At 39.1% G+C, this 17,567-nt stretch overlaps 2 protein-coding genes and 1 non-coding gene across 4 annotated transcripts; 2 read left to right on the top strand and 1 right to left on the bottom strand.

Annotated features, from left to right (window-relative positions):
* Nucleotides 1-1,283: 1,283 nt before the first annotated feature.
* On the top strand, nt 1,284-10,688 carry LOC122667083. 2 transcript variants are annotated; one of them, XM_043863269.1, is made up of 3 exons: nt 1,284-1,756; nt 4,381-5,728; nt 9,187-10,688. In XM_043863269.1, the coding sequence occupies exons 1-3, from the start codon at nt 1,327-1,329 to the stop codon at nt 9,947-9,949; spliced, it is 2,541 nt and encodes an 846-aa protein (XP_043719204.1). In that variant the 5' UTR covers nt 1,284-1,326; the 3' UTR covers nt 9,950-10,688. The 2 variants fall into 2 exon arrangements, with proteins under 2 accessions (XP_043719204.1, XP_043719205.1); XM_043863270.1 differs by having other exon boundaries at nt 1,638-1,756; nt 4,266-5,728.
* Nucleotides 10,689-12,358: 1,670 nt separating this feature from the next.
* On the top strand, nt 12,359-12,440 carry TRNAS-AGA. The gene has a single exon. It is a non-coding gene; the product is annotated as a tRNA-Ser (tRNA).
* Nucleotides 12,441-12,974: 534 nt separating this feature from the next.
* On the bottom strand, nt 12,975-14,239 carry LOC122669257. The gene is made up of 4 exons (XM_043865980.1): nt 14,064-14,239; nt 13,830-13,945; nt 13,296-13,706; nt 12,975-13,083 (listed from the first exon to the last, which is right to left on the bottom strand). The coding sequence occupies exons 1-4, from the start codon at nt 14,200-14,202 to the stop codon at nt 13,018-13,020; spliced, it is 732 nt and encodes a 243-aa protein (XP_043721915.1). The 5' UTR covers nt 14,203-14,239; the 3' UTR covers nt 12,975-13,017.
* Between the last annotated feature and the right edge of the window lie 3,328 nt (nt 14,240-17,567).

Raw genomic sequence — 17,567 nt, 5'->3', positions numbered from 1 at the left:
CCATGAAAGGGGGATGCTTTTCCAAGCAGGTTCGTCGTCATCGTTATCATCGTCGGCGTCGACAACATCGTCACCTGTGGCAGTTCCAAGGATCATGGCAGAAGGAGTAGAGAAGGAGAGGAGAAGTATAGATTACACGTACTAAGGCGACGGTGTTACATGCCCAAATGACGGAGAAACCCTAGTGTTACACATACAACGGCGGAAGCAAAGCGATGAAAGGCGTATTAATAAAACAATGCCCAGAAGTGGCGATTTGCGGAAGAAATACAAAATCAACGAAGAACAAGCACACACAAAACACACAGGATTTACGTGGTTCACCCCCAAGATGGAAGCTACATCCATGATCGAGCAACAGAACGAATTTCACTATTCTCTGGAAAATGTTACAAAACCTTCTCTCTTACAGCCCTCTCAGAGATAAGAACATTATATAGAGAAGCCCTAATCCGAGAAAGTACAGAAATGCCCATAGACCCATAAATTGCCAAACCGGACAGAATCGGACCAAAACATAATGTATATCCCAAAATATACCGTTTCGAAAGTCTCGACGAGCCCAACACAACACATCGCCTCTGGTAGTGATGTACGCCATTTTTCGGCATTATGAGATCGTTTCAAGGCCTAAATGGCCCTCCGAAGATCTCAATCGCACATTTTGGATCGAAATCAAGCTTCACCAATAACAAGGTGGAGGCAAAGCGATGAAACCCTATATAATGTTGTATGGTATGCGTTATAGCCTTAGGCTATGTTGGTATATGGAATAGAATGCTACCTGAGCGTGCGGTGCGATGCGCTGCCTCTGTGCTCAGACAAAGGGTGCATGAAATGACTGCCACACTCTCGTGAAAGGAGGTAAATCTCGAGGTGTAGTGCTGGGCAGAGACTGCATGCGCCCAAGTAGCGTTCTTTCCCCTTTACAATTTTTTGAATTTTTTTTTTGGTCAATAGTGTGACGTCTATGACCTATACAATCTGATACTAAAAATTGAAGGTTTCTAACATTCCAAGCTGATCCATATCAATGCGGACCGATATCGACCGATACTGTTATTTTAACCCATGTCCCCACTCCCCACCTGAAACCTAATAAATGGGAAACTGCATTCTGTTTCCTGTTTTAGTTTTTCACTTGTTCCTCTGCTGTTTCTTCATGCCCGAGCTGGCGAGCTCCCGCCAAACTCAGTCTCAGTCTCAGTCTCCAGTCTCCAATCTCCAATCTCCAATCTCCATCATTAATGAAAATAAGACACAGTCTATCGACTCTATCCGGAAGACCCTGAACCCCAACATTCTAGGACTGTGATCTCACCCGCGATGAAGACCCTCACTTTCCGAACCATCTGCCGCTGCACGGCAGTTTCTTCTAATACTCAGTCTCCGTATTTCCTATCTTATCACGGTTTGTTCTTCTATTCAAGCAGCTTTGGAGAATCTCAGAACAGGAGCGCTGGAATGTCTCAACATTCTAATTGGAGATCCTCGTCTTCTTCTTCTTCTTCAAGGAGACACCTGGACGAAGAGAGCCGGAACGTGAAGGTGTCGGTTTGGTGGGACTTCCTGAATTGTTCCGTACCTTCTGGGACCAACGTCTTCAGAGTGACCCAGAGACTTACTTCTGCACTTAGAGCCAATGGAATAATGGGACCCGTTACATTCACGGCCTTCGGAGATGTGATGCAGCTCTCAAGATCGAATCAAGAGGCTCTCTCTTCCACTGGGGTCTGCCTTAACCACGTTCCTCAGGGTTAGCTTGAATTTCTTCAATAGCCAATGTTGCCATAAATTGTTACTTCTAGAAATAAACTAAATTAGCCGCCACTTTTCAAATTTGGGATTGTATTCAACATCTCCAGCACTTCATTCCAACGCTGATGTTTCAGTATCGTTCTGCAAAGGTTTTATGGTGTGATCTTTTTCCTGATGACGCTAGCTAGGTTCGTTTGGTACAGTTGGAACATTTGTGCCACAGTTTTGGAACTCAACTTTGGTCTCTATAATTTTAACCTTCTCACAATCAACCCGCCTGGATCTCCTAATTTGGAGTCAAAGTTTGCCAGGGAAACTCAAGTGCGAAATGGCACAATAAATGCATTGGATTATGCCTCAAATTTTTGTTTGTGATTATTCTGATTCGGACAGATGAATATGATTCAGCTGTGAAAAGATAGTTTCCATTTTGCTTTTTCCATAATGACTTTGTTTACAAAATGCTGTATATTTCAACAAATTATTAGAAGTCCGTCCAAACCTATAGGAAGCACTCCCAAACCCCTCCCCTTGGAATATCTTCAGTCATACATATTATGGTGGCATGGAAGAGACAGACTTAGTACCCTTGAGTTGCCCCCGCCCTTTTTCCAGAGTTCCTCTCCCCACCCTAATTATTCCATTACACATGGTCATTGAAATATATCTTATATGTAATGTATCTGCAATATAATATGACATGATTAATATAATAAACTACATATAAAGGGAAAGGTTTCGTACACTACACTCTAGAATAATTTATTTTTCATACAGGCAATTTATGGCCCTAATTTTGGCATATGAAAGACTGGATTGGTCAATATGACTATTGAATAGATAGGATATCCATTGAATTGACTGTATGTGAAATTTTCTGATCCATCTCAACCATCGATCTTTTTTCCCAGAGAGGTGCAATCTTGCCATTTCAACCATTGGATAGACAGAGGGATGTAGGTTGGTCATGTGCTGAACTTTTTTCCTAGAGAGGTGCAATCTAGCCATTTCAACCATTGGACAGACAGAGTGATGTAGGTTGGTTATGTGCTGAACTTTTTTCCTAGAGAGGTGCATTCTAGCCATTTTAACCATTGGATAGACAGAGGGATGTAGGTTGGTCAGGTGTGAAATCTCAAAGTCAAACTCAATTGTATAGCCAACCATATATTACTTTTTTGCCTTGTATTGTTACCAATACCTTAGGGCTTATTCTATGCTTTGTGATGCTTTTACACTGGAATTAACAAAGCTTAAGTGCTAATTGAGTTGTCATTTGGCAAAAAAGGGTGCTTAAGATGCTTTGTATAGTTTAATCTCTATAGTGCTCATGTAAGAAACACTCTTAATATATAAAGTATAATTAAGTGAATATAAGATTAGAACCAGCTTGATGATTGTATGTTTTGACCAATTGAATGGATGGTCTTACTATTGTACTATAGGGCATGGTTATCAAACATTTTATTGAAAAAATAAAGTGTAGAGTTGCTCATTGGGCTCAAGCCGATGAGTTGTTTAAGGAAATCCCTGTTATTCAATTCTTTCGTGACTGCTCTCTGCTTCTTTTCACGTGGGATAGAAAATTAAAATGGACAATCAACTGGCAGCCCCTTCCTGAAGGTATGGTCAAGCTCAAGATAGATGGATGTTCCCTTGGTAATCCTGGACCTTTGGGATTTTTTTTGGAGGGGGGGGGGTGTAATCTGGTTTTGGGATGGAAGGTGGCTCTAGTCTATTCAGTTCTATTGGTGAAGGAGATTCCACCAGAGCAGAGTTAGTAGCTCTAAAGATTGGAATTGATTTCTTGTTGAACAAGGCTTGACTGCATGCCATAATGGAAGGGATTCAGCTAATGTGATTAGATGAATGACAGATATGAGGGAAACTCCTTGGTGCTATAATCATTTAATAAGGACAATTTGGCAGCTTATAGCCCAAGCTGATATTAAGTTCCATTGGCAACTAAGAAGTCCATGTGAGGTGGCAGATGACTTGGCTAATCAAGTGGTTATCAGACCCCAAATCTGTTTGGGGAGTTTATTCCGTTGTGAGATTTGAAAGAGAGTCCATAGTTGTCTTGGGTTAGGTGTATGAGGGTGGGGCCTTTGAGGATGGCTTTTGCTTTGTTGTTGTACTTGTACCTCTATGTACTCCTATGTTGTCCTATGTACCACTATGTACTTCTATCCTTTCATTTTTCAATAAAATGTCGCTACTTATCAACCAAAAAAATAAAAAAGAATTGAATTATATTGTTAAATGTGTGCATTTTAACAAACCAGAGCCACGACTTCTAAATTGAAGTGCAAGATCTGATGGCTTCTGAATGGTGCTAATGACCAATATTTCTATTTATAAAAAGGGTATAATATTCTTTTGTGATTCTTCTCATTCTACATCCTGAGTCGGGTTATTTATGAATTATGGTACTAACTAGCCCTTTCTCTCTCATACTATTTATAATTGCCATGGGCCTAACTCATCCTTTTGTTGTTTTAGACAAGTATAGCAAATGGCAATACCCTTGTTCTGTTGTTCCCCTTGTTTTCTTTATCCAGTTTTCTTAGCCATTTAAGGGACCATATCCTTTTTAATAAGCAAATGACTTCGCCATTGTAGGTGGGAAGAACAGGGCTGATAGGATGCTGATTGACCTTGTGTATTGGGTGTCTCAAAATCCTCCACCTGCACACCTCTTTTTAATTTCGGGGGACCGGGATTTTGCACAAGTTTTGCACCGGCTAAGAATGAATTACTACAATATATTGCTTGCAAGTACAGACTCTGCACCAGGAGTTCTTTGTAATGCTGCCAGTATTGTGTGGCAATGGAATGCTCTTGTTAGAGGAGAGGGCCTTACTGGTAAGCATTTTAACCAACCTCCAGATTGTCCCTATGGTTCTTGGTATGGCTACTATAACGGGCCACTGGAGGACCCCTTCTCAGATTTAGAACAACCTGCATGTTCATTGCCTGAAGAGTTACCAGAAGCTGGAACAGATTCCACGATTCACCCAGTTCCCAAGGCTTTTCTGAGTCGAATTCGTCAAATTTTGAATTCATACCCAAAAGGAATTCCTATTACAACTCTTCGTGCAGAGCTAGTAAAGAGTAACGTGACCATGGATAAAGATTTCTTTGGGCACAAAAAGTTCTCTCGCTTGCTTTTATCTTTGTCTACTGTTTTGAAGGTTCGGCGTGCAAGCGATGGCCAGTCACTAGTTCATGGTATCCACCCAAACAGTGCTGAGCCAGTTGAGTCCAAATCAAAAATATCTATAGGGCCGGAAATTAATGATGGAGATGGGGACCAAGCTGCAATTGCGGAACGAAATGGAGGGGATAGTGCTAAGACTCCAGATGTGAATGGGAAAGCATCGTCTATACCTCCAGCACCGCCACTAAAATTTGAAGAGCCTTGTCCAGTTTGTCAGAAGGAGAATAATGAGCCCATGAACTTTAATCATCCTACTAGTGTGGAGAAACAGGATGTAACATCTGAACTAGGAATTTTCCGCAGAATCTATAGGACATGGTTTGGTAATAAAAAAGAGGGTTGTAATGAGAAAGGAGATAGCATTTCAGAGAAATGTTCGACCTCTGATGGCTCTAAGAAGACAAAATCTGAGGAAAAATCTTTGGAATCACTTACATGTCCCACTTCAGCCAGTTCTAGTTCACCATCATTATCAATTGCTACTCAATCAGCTCAGGATGAGAATGTCACCAAGGATTCTGGAGAGAATGGTGAGAAATCTGGCCCAAGTGCAGGGCTATTCAACAAAATTGTGAATTGGTGCAGATTTTGGAGAACTAGTGGAAATCCTGACAATAATGATAATGGGAAATGTGGCAAAGAACTGACGGAAAGGAAAGAATTATTCTTGCAGGACTTTTTCTGGGCTGAGCTGGATTTATTTATACATACTCCTAAAGGTTCATCCCTCGTTTTTCTATCGAAGACCAGGTGGTTGGTTTTTGTCACTTCTTTAACTTTTGGCCTTTAGAACTAGTGCTAAATTTTCAATCAAGTTTTATGCATTTATTTTTGCTGTTTGATATTTACCTCTATGGCGGTCTGGCCATGAGAATTTCTGTTTCTCAACAGTGTCTCGTTTATTGTAGCACACATTCTTTTAACTAACCTGTGTATTTGCCATACTTTTGTAGCATCTGAGAAGCATCTGAGACTTTCATCATTGATGAGAGAATGGTTTTTTTATAAAGAGGGACAAATCTGTAGATTGATTATTTTAAACAGTAATTTCTGCTCATGAGAAGGATTCTTCTTAATGTGTATATGCAATGATTTTTGAATTTCCAACATTTGAGGAGAGGCTTTTGGGAGGAACTTAATGTAGAAATAATACCTGGAAATATTGCTGAATGTTGTAGAAATTATATTTGATTTTTTTAAAATAAAAATGGGTCACGGGAATAAGCTTTTAGAAATGTGGCAACAATGAGATCATTGGAGGGATCCTTGTGCTCAAATAGATTTTTTTTTTCTTTTTTTTTTATAATGGTGGGGTGTATGAAATGGGTAGGTGTGATTGTTAAGAAAACAACGCCCAGAATGGCGATTTGCAGAAGAAAAAATGAAAATAGAGAGAGCACACACAACGCACAACACAAAGATTTACGTGGTTCACTTCTAAGATGGAAGCTACGTCCACGGCCGAGCAGTAGAACAGGTTTCACTATTTTCTCTGAAAATGTTACAAACCTCATACCCCTATCTCAAAGAGATAAGAACATTATAAGAAAACCCTAAACCCCAGAAAGTACACAAATGCCCCTAGCCCAAAAATTGCCAAAAAACCTGAGCCGGACCAAAACATAACACATGGCTCAAAAGTACTCATTTCGAAGATCTCGACGAGCCCAACACAACTCTGAAGGCGTGGAGCCCCGCCATTTTTCGGCATTCTGAGGTAGTTTCGATGCCGAAACGGCCCTCCGAAGGTCTCAACCGCACTTTCTGGACCAAATCAGGCTTCACCAACAACAGTGATGAAGATCAATTGAAAAACTGCATCATTTGTTATAAGATTCAATGGATCTATTCTTATTCCTTTCAAATAACCACTGAAATTCTACAATTTGTGTTGATTTCAAACAAGGGTTCAAACAAACAAATTTTCTGTAGAGCAGAATAGTCTCTTTGCAAGATGGTTGAGTGTTTTAGAGAACTTCAACATCATTTTCTATGTGTATGCTTCCCTGGAAACCATGGAAGAGCAACTGTTAGGGGAGAAGCAAGAACAAGAAGGAGAGATTTTATAGCGAGTTCATATTTCCAAATCAAGAGGAAAAAAGAAACTGAAAAAGTTCCAGTAAGAGAGCTGTTCTCTTAACTCATGCACTAATCATGAGCATATTTGAAAATTTCAAGTGTGGGAAATTGGTGGCCGATCCAGTGTTGCTGCAAATTTTCTAAACTCCAGGTTGAGTTATTTTGAACGAAGAGATCTGACGCAGGAACCTCCATAGTTGCAGTCCGCAGTGACCCAGGCCAAAGGTTTTTGGTAGCCTGTGGGCCTTCCTTTGATTACTTTTTATTATTCAGCGGTTCTTAGTGTCCTAGCTTAGGAGTTAGGAAATGAAGTTGTGTTTAGTTTAGGATTTTAATTAGTAGTTTCAGTCCTACTGATAAATTCCCAGGTCTTGAGTTTGAATCAAAGTACGACTTAGCTTCCTCTTTCATTTTCATTTTGGATAATTAATGGGTTTAATCAAGTAGAAATTGAAATTGTTTTTGGTTAATCAAGGTCAGATGATGGTTTTCCTCCTCTGAGTTATGGTCAAACCTGAACTTCTTTTTCTGATTTTCAAAGTGTTCTATTTAATGAAATTGACCAGCTCACTTTGTCTAGCTTTCATTCAAATTTCATGTTTCTGCATGCATTTTTAAGATCAGATTTCAGACTATATTTCTTGTTGTACCAGATAGTTTCTGATTTCAGTTATTGATTCCCGTCCTTCTCTGTCTATCAAACTTTCCATTCATTGGTTTCTTTGATGTTCCTTTACTTCATATTTTAAAATAAAGTCAGTCTGATCTTCTTTTCTAATTTTCCTGCTTCCGGGAATCTGAAGTGTTAGGTGATTAACATATACCCAAGGTTTAAAGTATCGGTATCGGATATTGTATCGGAGAGGTGATTTTAAGAGACATATCGTATCGTATCGGAGAGACGAAAGATACACTAAAGATACACATGGAAATGTTTAGGATACATGCAAAATACAGTTTCGAAGCATAAAACACTATAAATAAGTAATATGTAAAATATATCATGTATAAAGAGGAGAAAAAAGTACGATGAGACAAGTGCATTCAATTGATTAGGTATAAAGGATGAAGTTTCTTACTTGTACTAATTCAAAAAAAGTCATTTTCAGTTTGGGAAAGATAGAGATGTAAACCAGTGCCAACAATAGGATTGATCACAGGGTAAGTCCAGAATCAAGAGAAATTATGTTTGATCAAATCAGCAGGTCAGATTGACAAACAATTCTGGTCGAGGGCCCCTGTGTATGAGTAGAATAGATGCTGAAAATATCAGCTAAGCCTAACGGCTGGATCTGATTTTATAGCCAACTCTTAGGAACTAGGAAAGTTCAAATCAATCAAACAGTGAATCGGGTGAATGATCAGATCTCAGATTTAACATACCCAATAGTAAATCGTCTATGCTATCGAGTACAAATTAAAAAAATTAGTAAATCTCAGTTCTTGAATAGCCTTCAAATTAGCAAGTATCAAATCCCACTTGGAGTAGGATTATAGTATTTATGCAGCAAAACCAGAACTGGATATTAAGATAGTGTTTAGAATACTGACCGTGTTTCTGAATACAAAATATGAATAAGACCTGTAGAAGCCTTGATTCCAGCAGTCCTAGTGTGAGTTGGAAAACTCTATCGCAGGAACCAAACTTGAAATTTGATTACAGGTTATAAAAGACCAGAATTGATAACCTTCAAGAAGAAATCAAAAGTATAGAAGAGAGTACCTGGGCTTCTCACTGCAAGGTATTGATTTGATTCACCACCAATCGAAACCTTGAGTCAAAACAGAAACAAAAGCCTTAATTCTAGCATAAATATTTGCACATAGATCTTTGTTGGAAAACTAACTGGAATTAGAGATCAAATGTGACTGTTTAGCCGTTTAGGCCTCCCACTCAGGCTCAGAACATCCTTGAGAAAATTATAATTTTGCAAATAGTGCCTTTTTTTGGATAGTGACATGTGGGAAAAGCGTGATCCCCAATGCTGTAACTTTCTGGGCAACCAAATGCATGGAAAATTGTGAGAGTTACCCCCCCCCCCCCGGCCAGCACTCTCTTGAATCCAAACATAGCCTTATTGAATTCTTTCAGAATCCTATGTTCTTATTGTTGTTTTTTTTTCTACCAGAGAACGGATGGCAAAAAAGTTGCATAAGGAAGGGCCGGTGATTCTTAATAATCTGAGTGAAAATGATCTCCTTCAGTTGGTGGACTTGTTAATTTCTCAGAAGAAATGGGTGGAGGAATACCCCTCACAAACTTATCCATTTAAAGTCATTAGTCGTGCTAGAACAGGTTCAAATGGGTTGAGTTCTTTTTCGGATAAGCTGCCTCTGTCTCAATCAAAATCGCAAGGCCTTCCAGAACATGGGATGAAAAAAAAAGACCAGAATCAGTTTCAACCTGCAGCATGTTCAACTGAAAGCAACAAGAAGCCGTCTGGTACTGGGAAGGCCAGACATGAGATACTAGCTGATTGCCAGAAGCTTGTGGCTGAGATTTTGGAGGAATACCCAGAGGGATTCAATATGGGATCCTTCAAAAAGTTGTTTGCAGAGAGATATGGTTATGTTCTTGATTATCAAATGCTTGGTTACTCAAAACTGGCTGCCTTTTTACAGGTGATGCCAGAAGTGAAGATAGAGTCAACTTATATCCTACCTGCCAAAAAAGCCTCAAAATATCGAGGCCCAGAGACCACCATGTTTCCTTTCAGCATGGAGAATGATCGAATTGAAAAGTTTAGTAACTCAGATGGTGAATTATCTGATCCAGCAAGGAAGGACAATGATCGTGACTCTGTGTGGGAGGAACTTGGCCCAATATCTAAGAGAGCTCTTATAGAAATGACAATGCATCAAGGCTCAATGGGGAATCGAATAAAGAAATGAAGGAACTACAGGATCTTGATGATGATTATTTATCAGATGATGTGCTTTCAGACTGGGAAGGTCAGAATGTCACATTGGATCAGTCAGAGGGGCTAGGGAAGTCCAGGAAATGCGAGGAAGACAGTTCTCTACTACAGATTCTTGATTCGTGGTACAACAGTAAGGATGATAGTGGTCATAATGATCGGTCACAGAAGGTTGAAGAGCTTGTCAATTGTTCCAGAATTGGTTCAAAGCCTTCAAGTTCATCTGGGGTTGAGATGAAGAACAATGCTCCTGTGGCACATAGTGGGCACAAAATAAAGTCTATGAAGAAATATTCTTTTGTTTCAGAGCCAGTTGGTGATGCAAGGGGAAACTAACTGATGACATATTGGTGGCTTGAAGAAGTCCAGCTGAGATCAGAATTCAGGGTTGAGGATCTAAAGATCTGGAAGGAAAATTAATAGCTAATTATTGTTGACTCAGAATTCAAAATTAAAGCAGTCTGATCAGAGGAGACCGAAGGGAGTCTTCAATCATCTTGCAAAACTTGGGAATTCAACAGTCTTAATGCAACTGAATGGGGTCTGGTGACGTAAATTGTTCAATATTGGATTAATTTTCCCCAAGAGACAGGTCCACAAGTAGATCTTAGGTGGAATTTACAAATTCAAAGTTTTGATGATTTTCAGTTGTACAGAAATTACATTTGTTTTTGCCTTCTTTCCCCTCGCAAGTTGCAACTGGAAACTTTGAAATGGAACTGTAAAGAGGGTGGTGGGCTCCCCTTGCCTCCAAAGATCAGGTTGGTATGTAATGAACTGTTTCCAGTAGATTCAAAAATATGGATTATGGATGATTGGATGTTGTTTCCTTATCTATTTGGGATTCAAGAGTATCAAAAGGGCTCTCTGAAGCAGGTTCAGTCGCATTTTAATATTTTAAGTAAGTTCTTCACTGGTGACAGAAACACCCATGCATCTACCATCACTTTTACTCCCACACCCCCAACTCCAAAAAAAAAAACCAGGAGGTTCAAAGTGCCAATGACACCTACCCAAGTGCAATGCAAACGGGTACCCGAAAATTCGAATTCGATTTGCATCTGTATTTGTTTAAGGGTATCCGAATAATCTGGAAAAAAAAATTATCCGATCCAAATATATATCCAACGAATGCTATATAGGGTTTTTGAAGATTCAGCAGGTTTAAAGAATGAGAAAATGAGACAAAAACATGGATTGAGAGTGAATCGTATCTGTTGGGGGAGGAAAGTTCTAGGTTACACAATCATAGATGTAAATGAATGGTCGAAAATCTGAATTCAATTCGCATCCGTTTCCGTTTAGGGATATCCATATCAGGGCAGGGAATATCTGGATCTGATCACATCCAATCCGTATACGATCCGTTTACATAGTTGGGAAGCCTTAAAAAAGGCCAATAGTTACAAGGAGGTGTTAGCATATGCTACACGCAGCCTGGCAGCATTCTTTTTCGATTATGGACAAGAGAATGCCAGTGTGGGATGGGATCTCAACATCAAGGCTCAAGCCAATGAGAGCATAGAAAAATACAATGCATGGGTCCACCCGTAAAGGAAGAGAGAGCGGATATCATAAGTGAGGCATCGAGCTCCTCTCCAGGGAGCCCAACGCCTAAGGATGTGTGCGGCACAGCCCAGCTGTTGTATGAAAAATTATTCGATCCATTTCTCTGCCCGATCCATTTCCCCAAGTCCCTCTAACAGAGGGGGGTGGACTCCACCCGGGCAGTGTGTTCAGGCAGGGGATAGGATGGTCATTTTGCCCCCCCCTATTAGAGGAACTTGGGAAAATAAACCGGGTAGGGAAATGGAGTAGATAGTGATCTGTTGTTGTATACCACTTGGGCACTCGCAGGAGATCTCGCTTTGTATTGACTCCCTCCCCACGACACTTTCGCTTTTATTGTAAAATGATGCTAGGGGGAAGAAATATCTAAGATTGTAATTTTATACTGGTAATCTATAATATATAAGGTCTCTTTTAACCAAAAAAAAGTTATCATGATCCTTCCAAATAACATCTAAGATAAGGGTATCAATTTAGAACTCAAACCTATAATTGAAATCGAAACCAACCGGTTAAAACTGAACTAAATAGAAAAAACAGCTCGATTTTGAATTTGAAAATATATAATGGTATGAAACGAATTAGAACAAATAAAACTAAATTTGAATAAAAAACAAGCTCAAACTGAATAAACCAAAACAAACCGAAAAAGTATATAAGAATTGAATAGATTGAATTTAAAATTCCAAACCGATTTGATTTTTGTTTTAGTTTTTTTAGATTCAGTTTTGGTTGGGTTTCAATTTGTACATAGTTTTTTAGATTCAGTTTTTCTTGAGTTTGGATAACAATTCTTACTCTGTTAACATGATGGGTGGACGTGCCGGAGTGGTTATCGGGCATGACTAGAAATCATGTGGGCTCTGCCCGCGCAGGTTCGAATCCTGCCGTTCACGATTTTTAAGAATTTTTTTTTCCTACAGGGTTGGATAATGTTCATGTATCATACATGATGTATGTGTAGTTGAAAGCTTTTCTCGCTGCTCAACTGTGTAGAATATAAAGAGCACCAAACAACCCCCTATTCTACTACTAAACTCAGCAACCACAATAGTATTCTATTATTATTAATAACAGTAAAGCAGAGTCTTAAAACATTTTCAAAAAGAGAAGGAAGAAAGTGAACACACAATGGTCTTTGAAGCAAAGAAAAATGAAAGAAAGATGCTCTCAATGATTACAAGCCTACAAGGTAGGAAGCCTGAGGCACACACATTAGCTTTTCTTTTCCTAATCCCAATTCTCTGTCAAAGCAAAAACGGTACTTCATTGCTCGTTAATGGCTTAACCCAACTATAGTTTGACATAATTAATTACAATTGAGAAGAACAAAGCTGTTTTAAACAGACCCATCTCTCTCTGTCTCTAGATTTTTTTTTTATTTTTTTTTACCGAACCATCATGGCATCATCTCCTTCGCTCTTCTCTTTGAATGAATTAACAGAACCCAATTCTTCAACATCTATTACAGATTTACAGCATAACCCAAAAAAAGCAGCAGAGAGGAATTTGAAGTGCAAGGAACCCCACCAAATGAACCTGCACAGCCGCAACAAATCCAATCAAAAAACCCATCATCATCTCCCCTTCTCTCTCTCTCTCTGTCACATTGTTATTTGATTCTTATTTTTAGCTGTAATTGAGGGGGAGACCCAAGAAAGGAAGAACCATATTTATCTTTTGGTCACGAAAACAGAGAAAGGCAACTGAAAATTGAAAAAGAGAGAAAAAGAGTAATAAATTGACTGGACCTTTCCTTCTTCATGACCAGAAGTGGGTATTGGTCGTATTGTAGCAGAGTTAGCTTGACCAGTAGGAAGAGGCACCGCCGGATTACTGTTAATGAAAGGAATGCCGCCACCACTGTCCGGAACCATGGACGGAATCTTGTGCGGAGGGGTTGCACTCGGTGCCTGAATTGGTGAACTCACTTGACGGTGATGTTGGCGATTACGGAACGGCAACCGGAAGGCCGGAGTGGAGGGAAAAAACCCACCGGAACTCGGCGACGGTGACGCTTGTGGTGAAAGCTCCGGCGACAGAGACACAGCTGGGGGTGGAGTAACCTTAATGGCTAGCTTCTCACCTTCTTTACAAGCCTCGAGAGAACCGTTGTTGAAGTTGTAAGAAAAGAAGAAGAAACCAGAGCGACTTGGGTGCCACTGACCATCATTATAACAAACAGAAGAAAATGCATTAAAAGTTAAAGAACTCTTAACAAGAAAATAAATCATTTCTCAGCTCATTTTGGACGAAACAAAGATGGAAATTTTGAAACTTTATACCGTGAAGGAGGTCGAGTTGGGTTTGCTGACAAGTGTAGCTTGAGTGAAGTTGCAGAGACTGAAGGCTCTTCTGTCATGAAAAATGTAGAGATTGTAGCCATTTTTGTACTTGAAAACTGATGGAACAGAGAGGGGAAATGTCAGTTTGAATTGCTAAGAAATTAAACGAAAAGAAGAAAAAAAAAAAAGAAAAAAAAAGGTGCAGTTTCACTAGTTTTTTTTTCCCCTACATACTCAGAGAGTCGTTTATATGGACATTAGGCTTTGTCCATTCTGCAGATTCATCCACCACTATAGTTTTGGCGTGTGATGGTAGGAGAAAACTGAGAAGAGAAAGGAGGATAATGAGCTTGGAGGAGGTGTTCAACTCCATGGGTAGACAGGGTAGTTGTTCTTATTTGGAAAGGGAAGGGAAAAAGGGAAGAGCAGAGGGGAAGAGGGGAAGAGGGTAAGAGGGTTTGAGTTTGGATGGTTATCTTAACCTGTATGTATCCTTGGGTTAATGGAGGATAAAAGGTTTTTCAAATTGTGTGTGAGAGAGAGTGTGTGTCAGGAGTGTCGGGTATGAGTCTGACTGGCTTTCTAGGGAAGGGTCCCAACTCCCAATGGAGGAGACACACAGGCAAGACACGAGAGAGAGAGAGAGAGAGAGAGTCTTGGGTTTTGGCTTTGGAACATCGAAGAGTAAGGTTTAAAGCATTGCTGTCCTGCATCATGTAGTATCCGTGAGTCGATTTTAAGAGATGTATAGATACGATGAAAATTTTAAAAGATCGTATAAAAATGGAATGTAAAGAGCTTGCAAAATTTATTTTTTAACGGAGTTGAGTTCCGTATCCGGTTATGGAGTGTAAGCAACGCTTTGTGTGTGTTTATCTCTCCTCCTACAATGGGGGTAGATATATCATTTGGTAGAAGGGAGGATAGAGATAGACATAGGGAGAAGCACTAGAATATGTTACAGAGTCTGGCAGCGTTTTATATTTTTTCTATAGACATTAGTCATAGGGAGAGGCATTAGCATACGTTACACAGCCTAACAACGTTTTATACCTTTTTTTTTTTTTTTTTTTTACAGTGTTTTATACCCTTTTTTCAATATTTTATAATAGGGCAAGAGATCTCCTCTTGGTCGCATGGTCTCTACACAACCGTCTGGGCTAATCGGTGAGCACGTCTGGGTATCTACCCAGGGGGTAGAGGCGTCATCTCACGGTGCCCTGTGAGAGGGCGTAGGAAACACCACCAAGTAGAGATCTTTTTTCCATTATAATATTAAACTATGGGGGGCCATTTTCATGTAAGACCGGATATTGTGAGAAGGGGTTACGATGTGTCAAATGAGGGTGGGCATATGGTCATTTTGACCCCCAATTGTGATAGGGGCAGGACCGTGTAACTGTGCATAGAACTTTTGCCCTTAAACTATGAATAAATAACATATATGACAATAAATACATCATAGATATGCCATAATAATATAGTTTTTTGGACAAAATTTTCCTTCATCCACAGTCAAGGGATTCTCTTGCAGGTTTCAAATATTGTCCATAAGGTATTACGCAATAATAGGGATATTTTCGATCATTAATAAATATGGGCAGACATTGACGATCATTGATGATTGTACTTTTCCTTCAATCGCCTTGAAAGAAAGCTTTCCACGCTCGACATATGAGGTTTAATAGTTCCATTACCTTTTTTATATTCCCCAAAATGAAAAATGAACATGCATACAAAAATTCTAAAAAACTTTGAGAGGTGCAAATAATTGTATGTTTATCACTTTATGCATCATCTTTAATACACTATTCTCTTATTTTTATTTTTATTTTTGAATGATTTTAAATAATCCATAATTTTAAAATTTGTGCCTTTTTAATACTTTTAGATAGTCATACGAATGTTGTTATAGATCCCATAAGGCCATAATAGTGCCAATCCTTATTGATGATTCCATGGGTCACTAATCCAAAGCAAAAGGAATTGGAGTGAAGAATCTAATGGAAAACTTCGAGCTTTTTACCAGATAGAATATGGTTTGATCTCGAAAGGATTGAATTTTTGGACAGTAGACCCACCTTATAAAGAGTTAAAGGCTCCTTTGAGTTCTACCAACCAAAAAAAAAAAACACAGACTCCTGAGTAGAAAACAATTGCCTTAAACTTGTTTTAGGTTAAAAATGAGTTAAATGGCGCTCCTCCTCCTCCTCCTCTTGATTTTGCAATGTTCAAAAAGAAGTTTATAGTAGATACACTCTCGATACACATAAATACTTTAAACCTTTGGTGAAGCGTTTGTTTTCCTTGCAGCCTTACATTGTTACACACTAAAAGAGGAATTAATTTTTTTTAATGAATCAAGAAGTATTGTCTTTTGAACCAACAAAAGTGGGGTGGCATGGGATTCTAAATTCAGAGTCTCATGAAAATAAAAGGAGTCATTGTGATCTTGATGGAAGTGAAGCAGACTATTATTCTAAAATGATTAGTTCATCAATTAATGGTTTGATTAAAATAATCTTACTTGGGAAGAGAGAGAATAAACTTTCATATGGTCATGGTCATGGCTGCTTTTCATTATATTATTACAGTGTTTAAATATTTGGAGGAATAAAAAATCAGTTATTTCATCTTGAATCTTGATCGCTCTGTTATCATCCGCTTTCATTTCATATCGCATTCGCATCCCTAAAAAAGCTGAAAATACACTTTAAAGCAAAAAAGCAAGCTTATATAATCACTTTTTCAATGGATTTCGGAACCGGATTGAACAACAACTGATGCTTCTTAACTGCATCATGCTTTCTATTTGTTAAGACATATTTACCCTGCCCCCCTCTTCCCCCCCCCCCCGCCCCCCTTTAATGGAAAAAATACGCTCTGTTGATGATGCATTTATGCCATTACTCATTAGCCCAGTGCTGGTTCTGGTGCAGGGGCCACGCTACCAGACAGGGAACCTTCTCCCAAGATAAAAAGCCTTCCAATCCAATATATTTGTACGATAACGTTGTCTGTTTGAGAGTATAGTGTACACTTTTTTTTTTTTTGGTAAGGTGTATAGTGTACACTAGTGCTTTCTTGTGTTAATCTATTTCCTCCCTTTATGAAATGACATCTCTACCTTTATTGAGGAAGGAAAGAGATAGACTCAAGGAAGTGTTAAAGTATGCTACGCTTCTGGCCAGAGAACTCAATCCCTATATTTATATTATAATAATTCAAATCTATCAACATTGGATTGGCGGAAGCCAAGTAGCCAACACAAAATCTATCAGTGGAAGAGTTCTTAGTAGGGGCAAATTTTTCCACAAAATCTACTTTTTACTAAAATTGAGAGCAAAACCATTTACGTATCAGTATCATCCGAGATACCGAAATTAAAAATCATGGTTCTACTACCTAATTGCCCCTCTCAAGAATTAACCTGCATGGAAGTGTTTGCACCTTGGGGATTTCATCCCAAGAGAACTTTACATTGATAGAGAACAGGAGAAATCAAACAAGTAACTCTCACTCAATATCTCGGAGGGTCCAGCACCTTTCTTATTGATTCGATATTAGTAGAGCAGCAAAATCTTGGACTAACCCAGATTAATCCTAACATGGTCCTCACTGCCCAATTATCATGTAGGCTACAACGTCTTCTCTAACCCCAACCAATTACTGTTGGATTAGCATCTTTTCCATATGGGGATTTGAATATTTATGCTAAATCAACTACCAGTTCCTGTT

The sequence above is a fragment of the Telopea speciosissima genome, chromosome 7 (genome assembly GCF_018873765.1).
Source record: "Telopea speciosissima isolate NSW1024214 ecotype Mountain lineage chromosome 7, Tspe_v1, whole genome shotgun sequence".
Lineage (NCBI taxonomy): Eukaryota > Viridiplantae > Streptophyta > Magnoliopsida > Proteales > Proteaceae > Telopea > Telopea speciosissima.
This window is presented reverse-complemented; position numbering and strand designations above follow the sequence as displayed.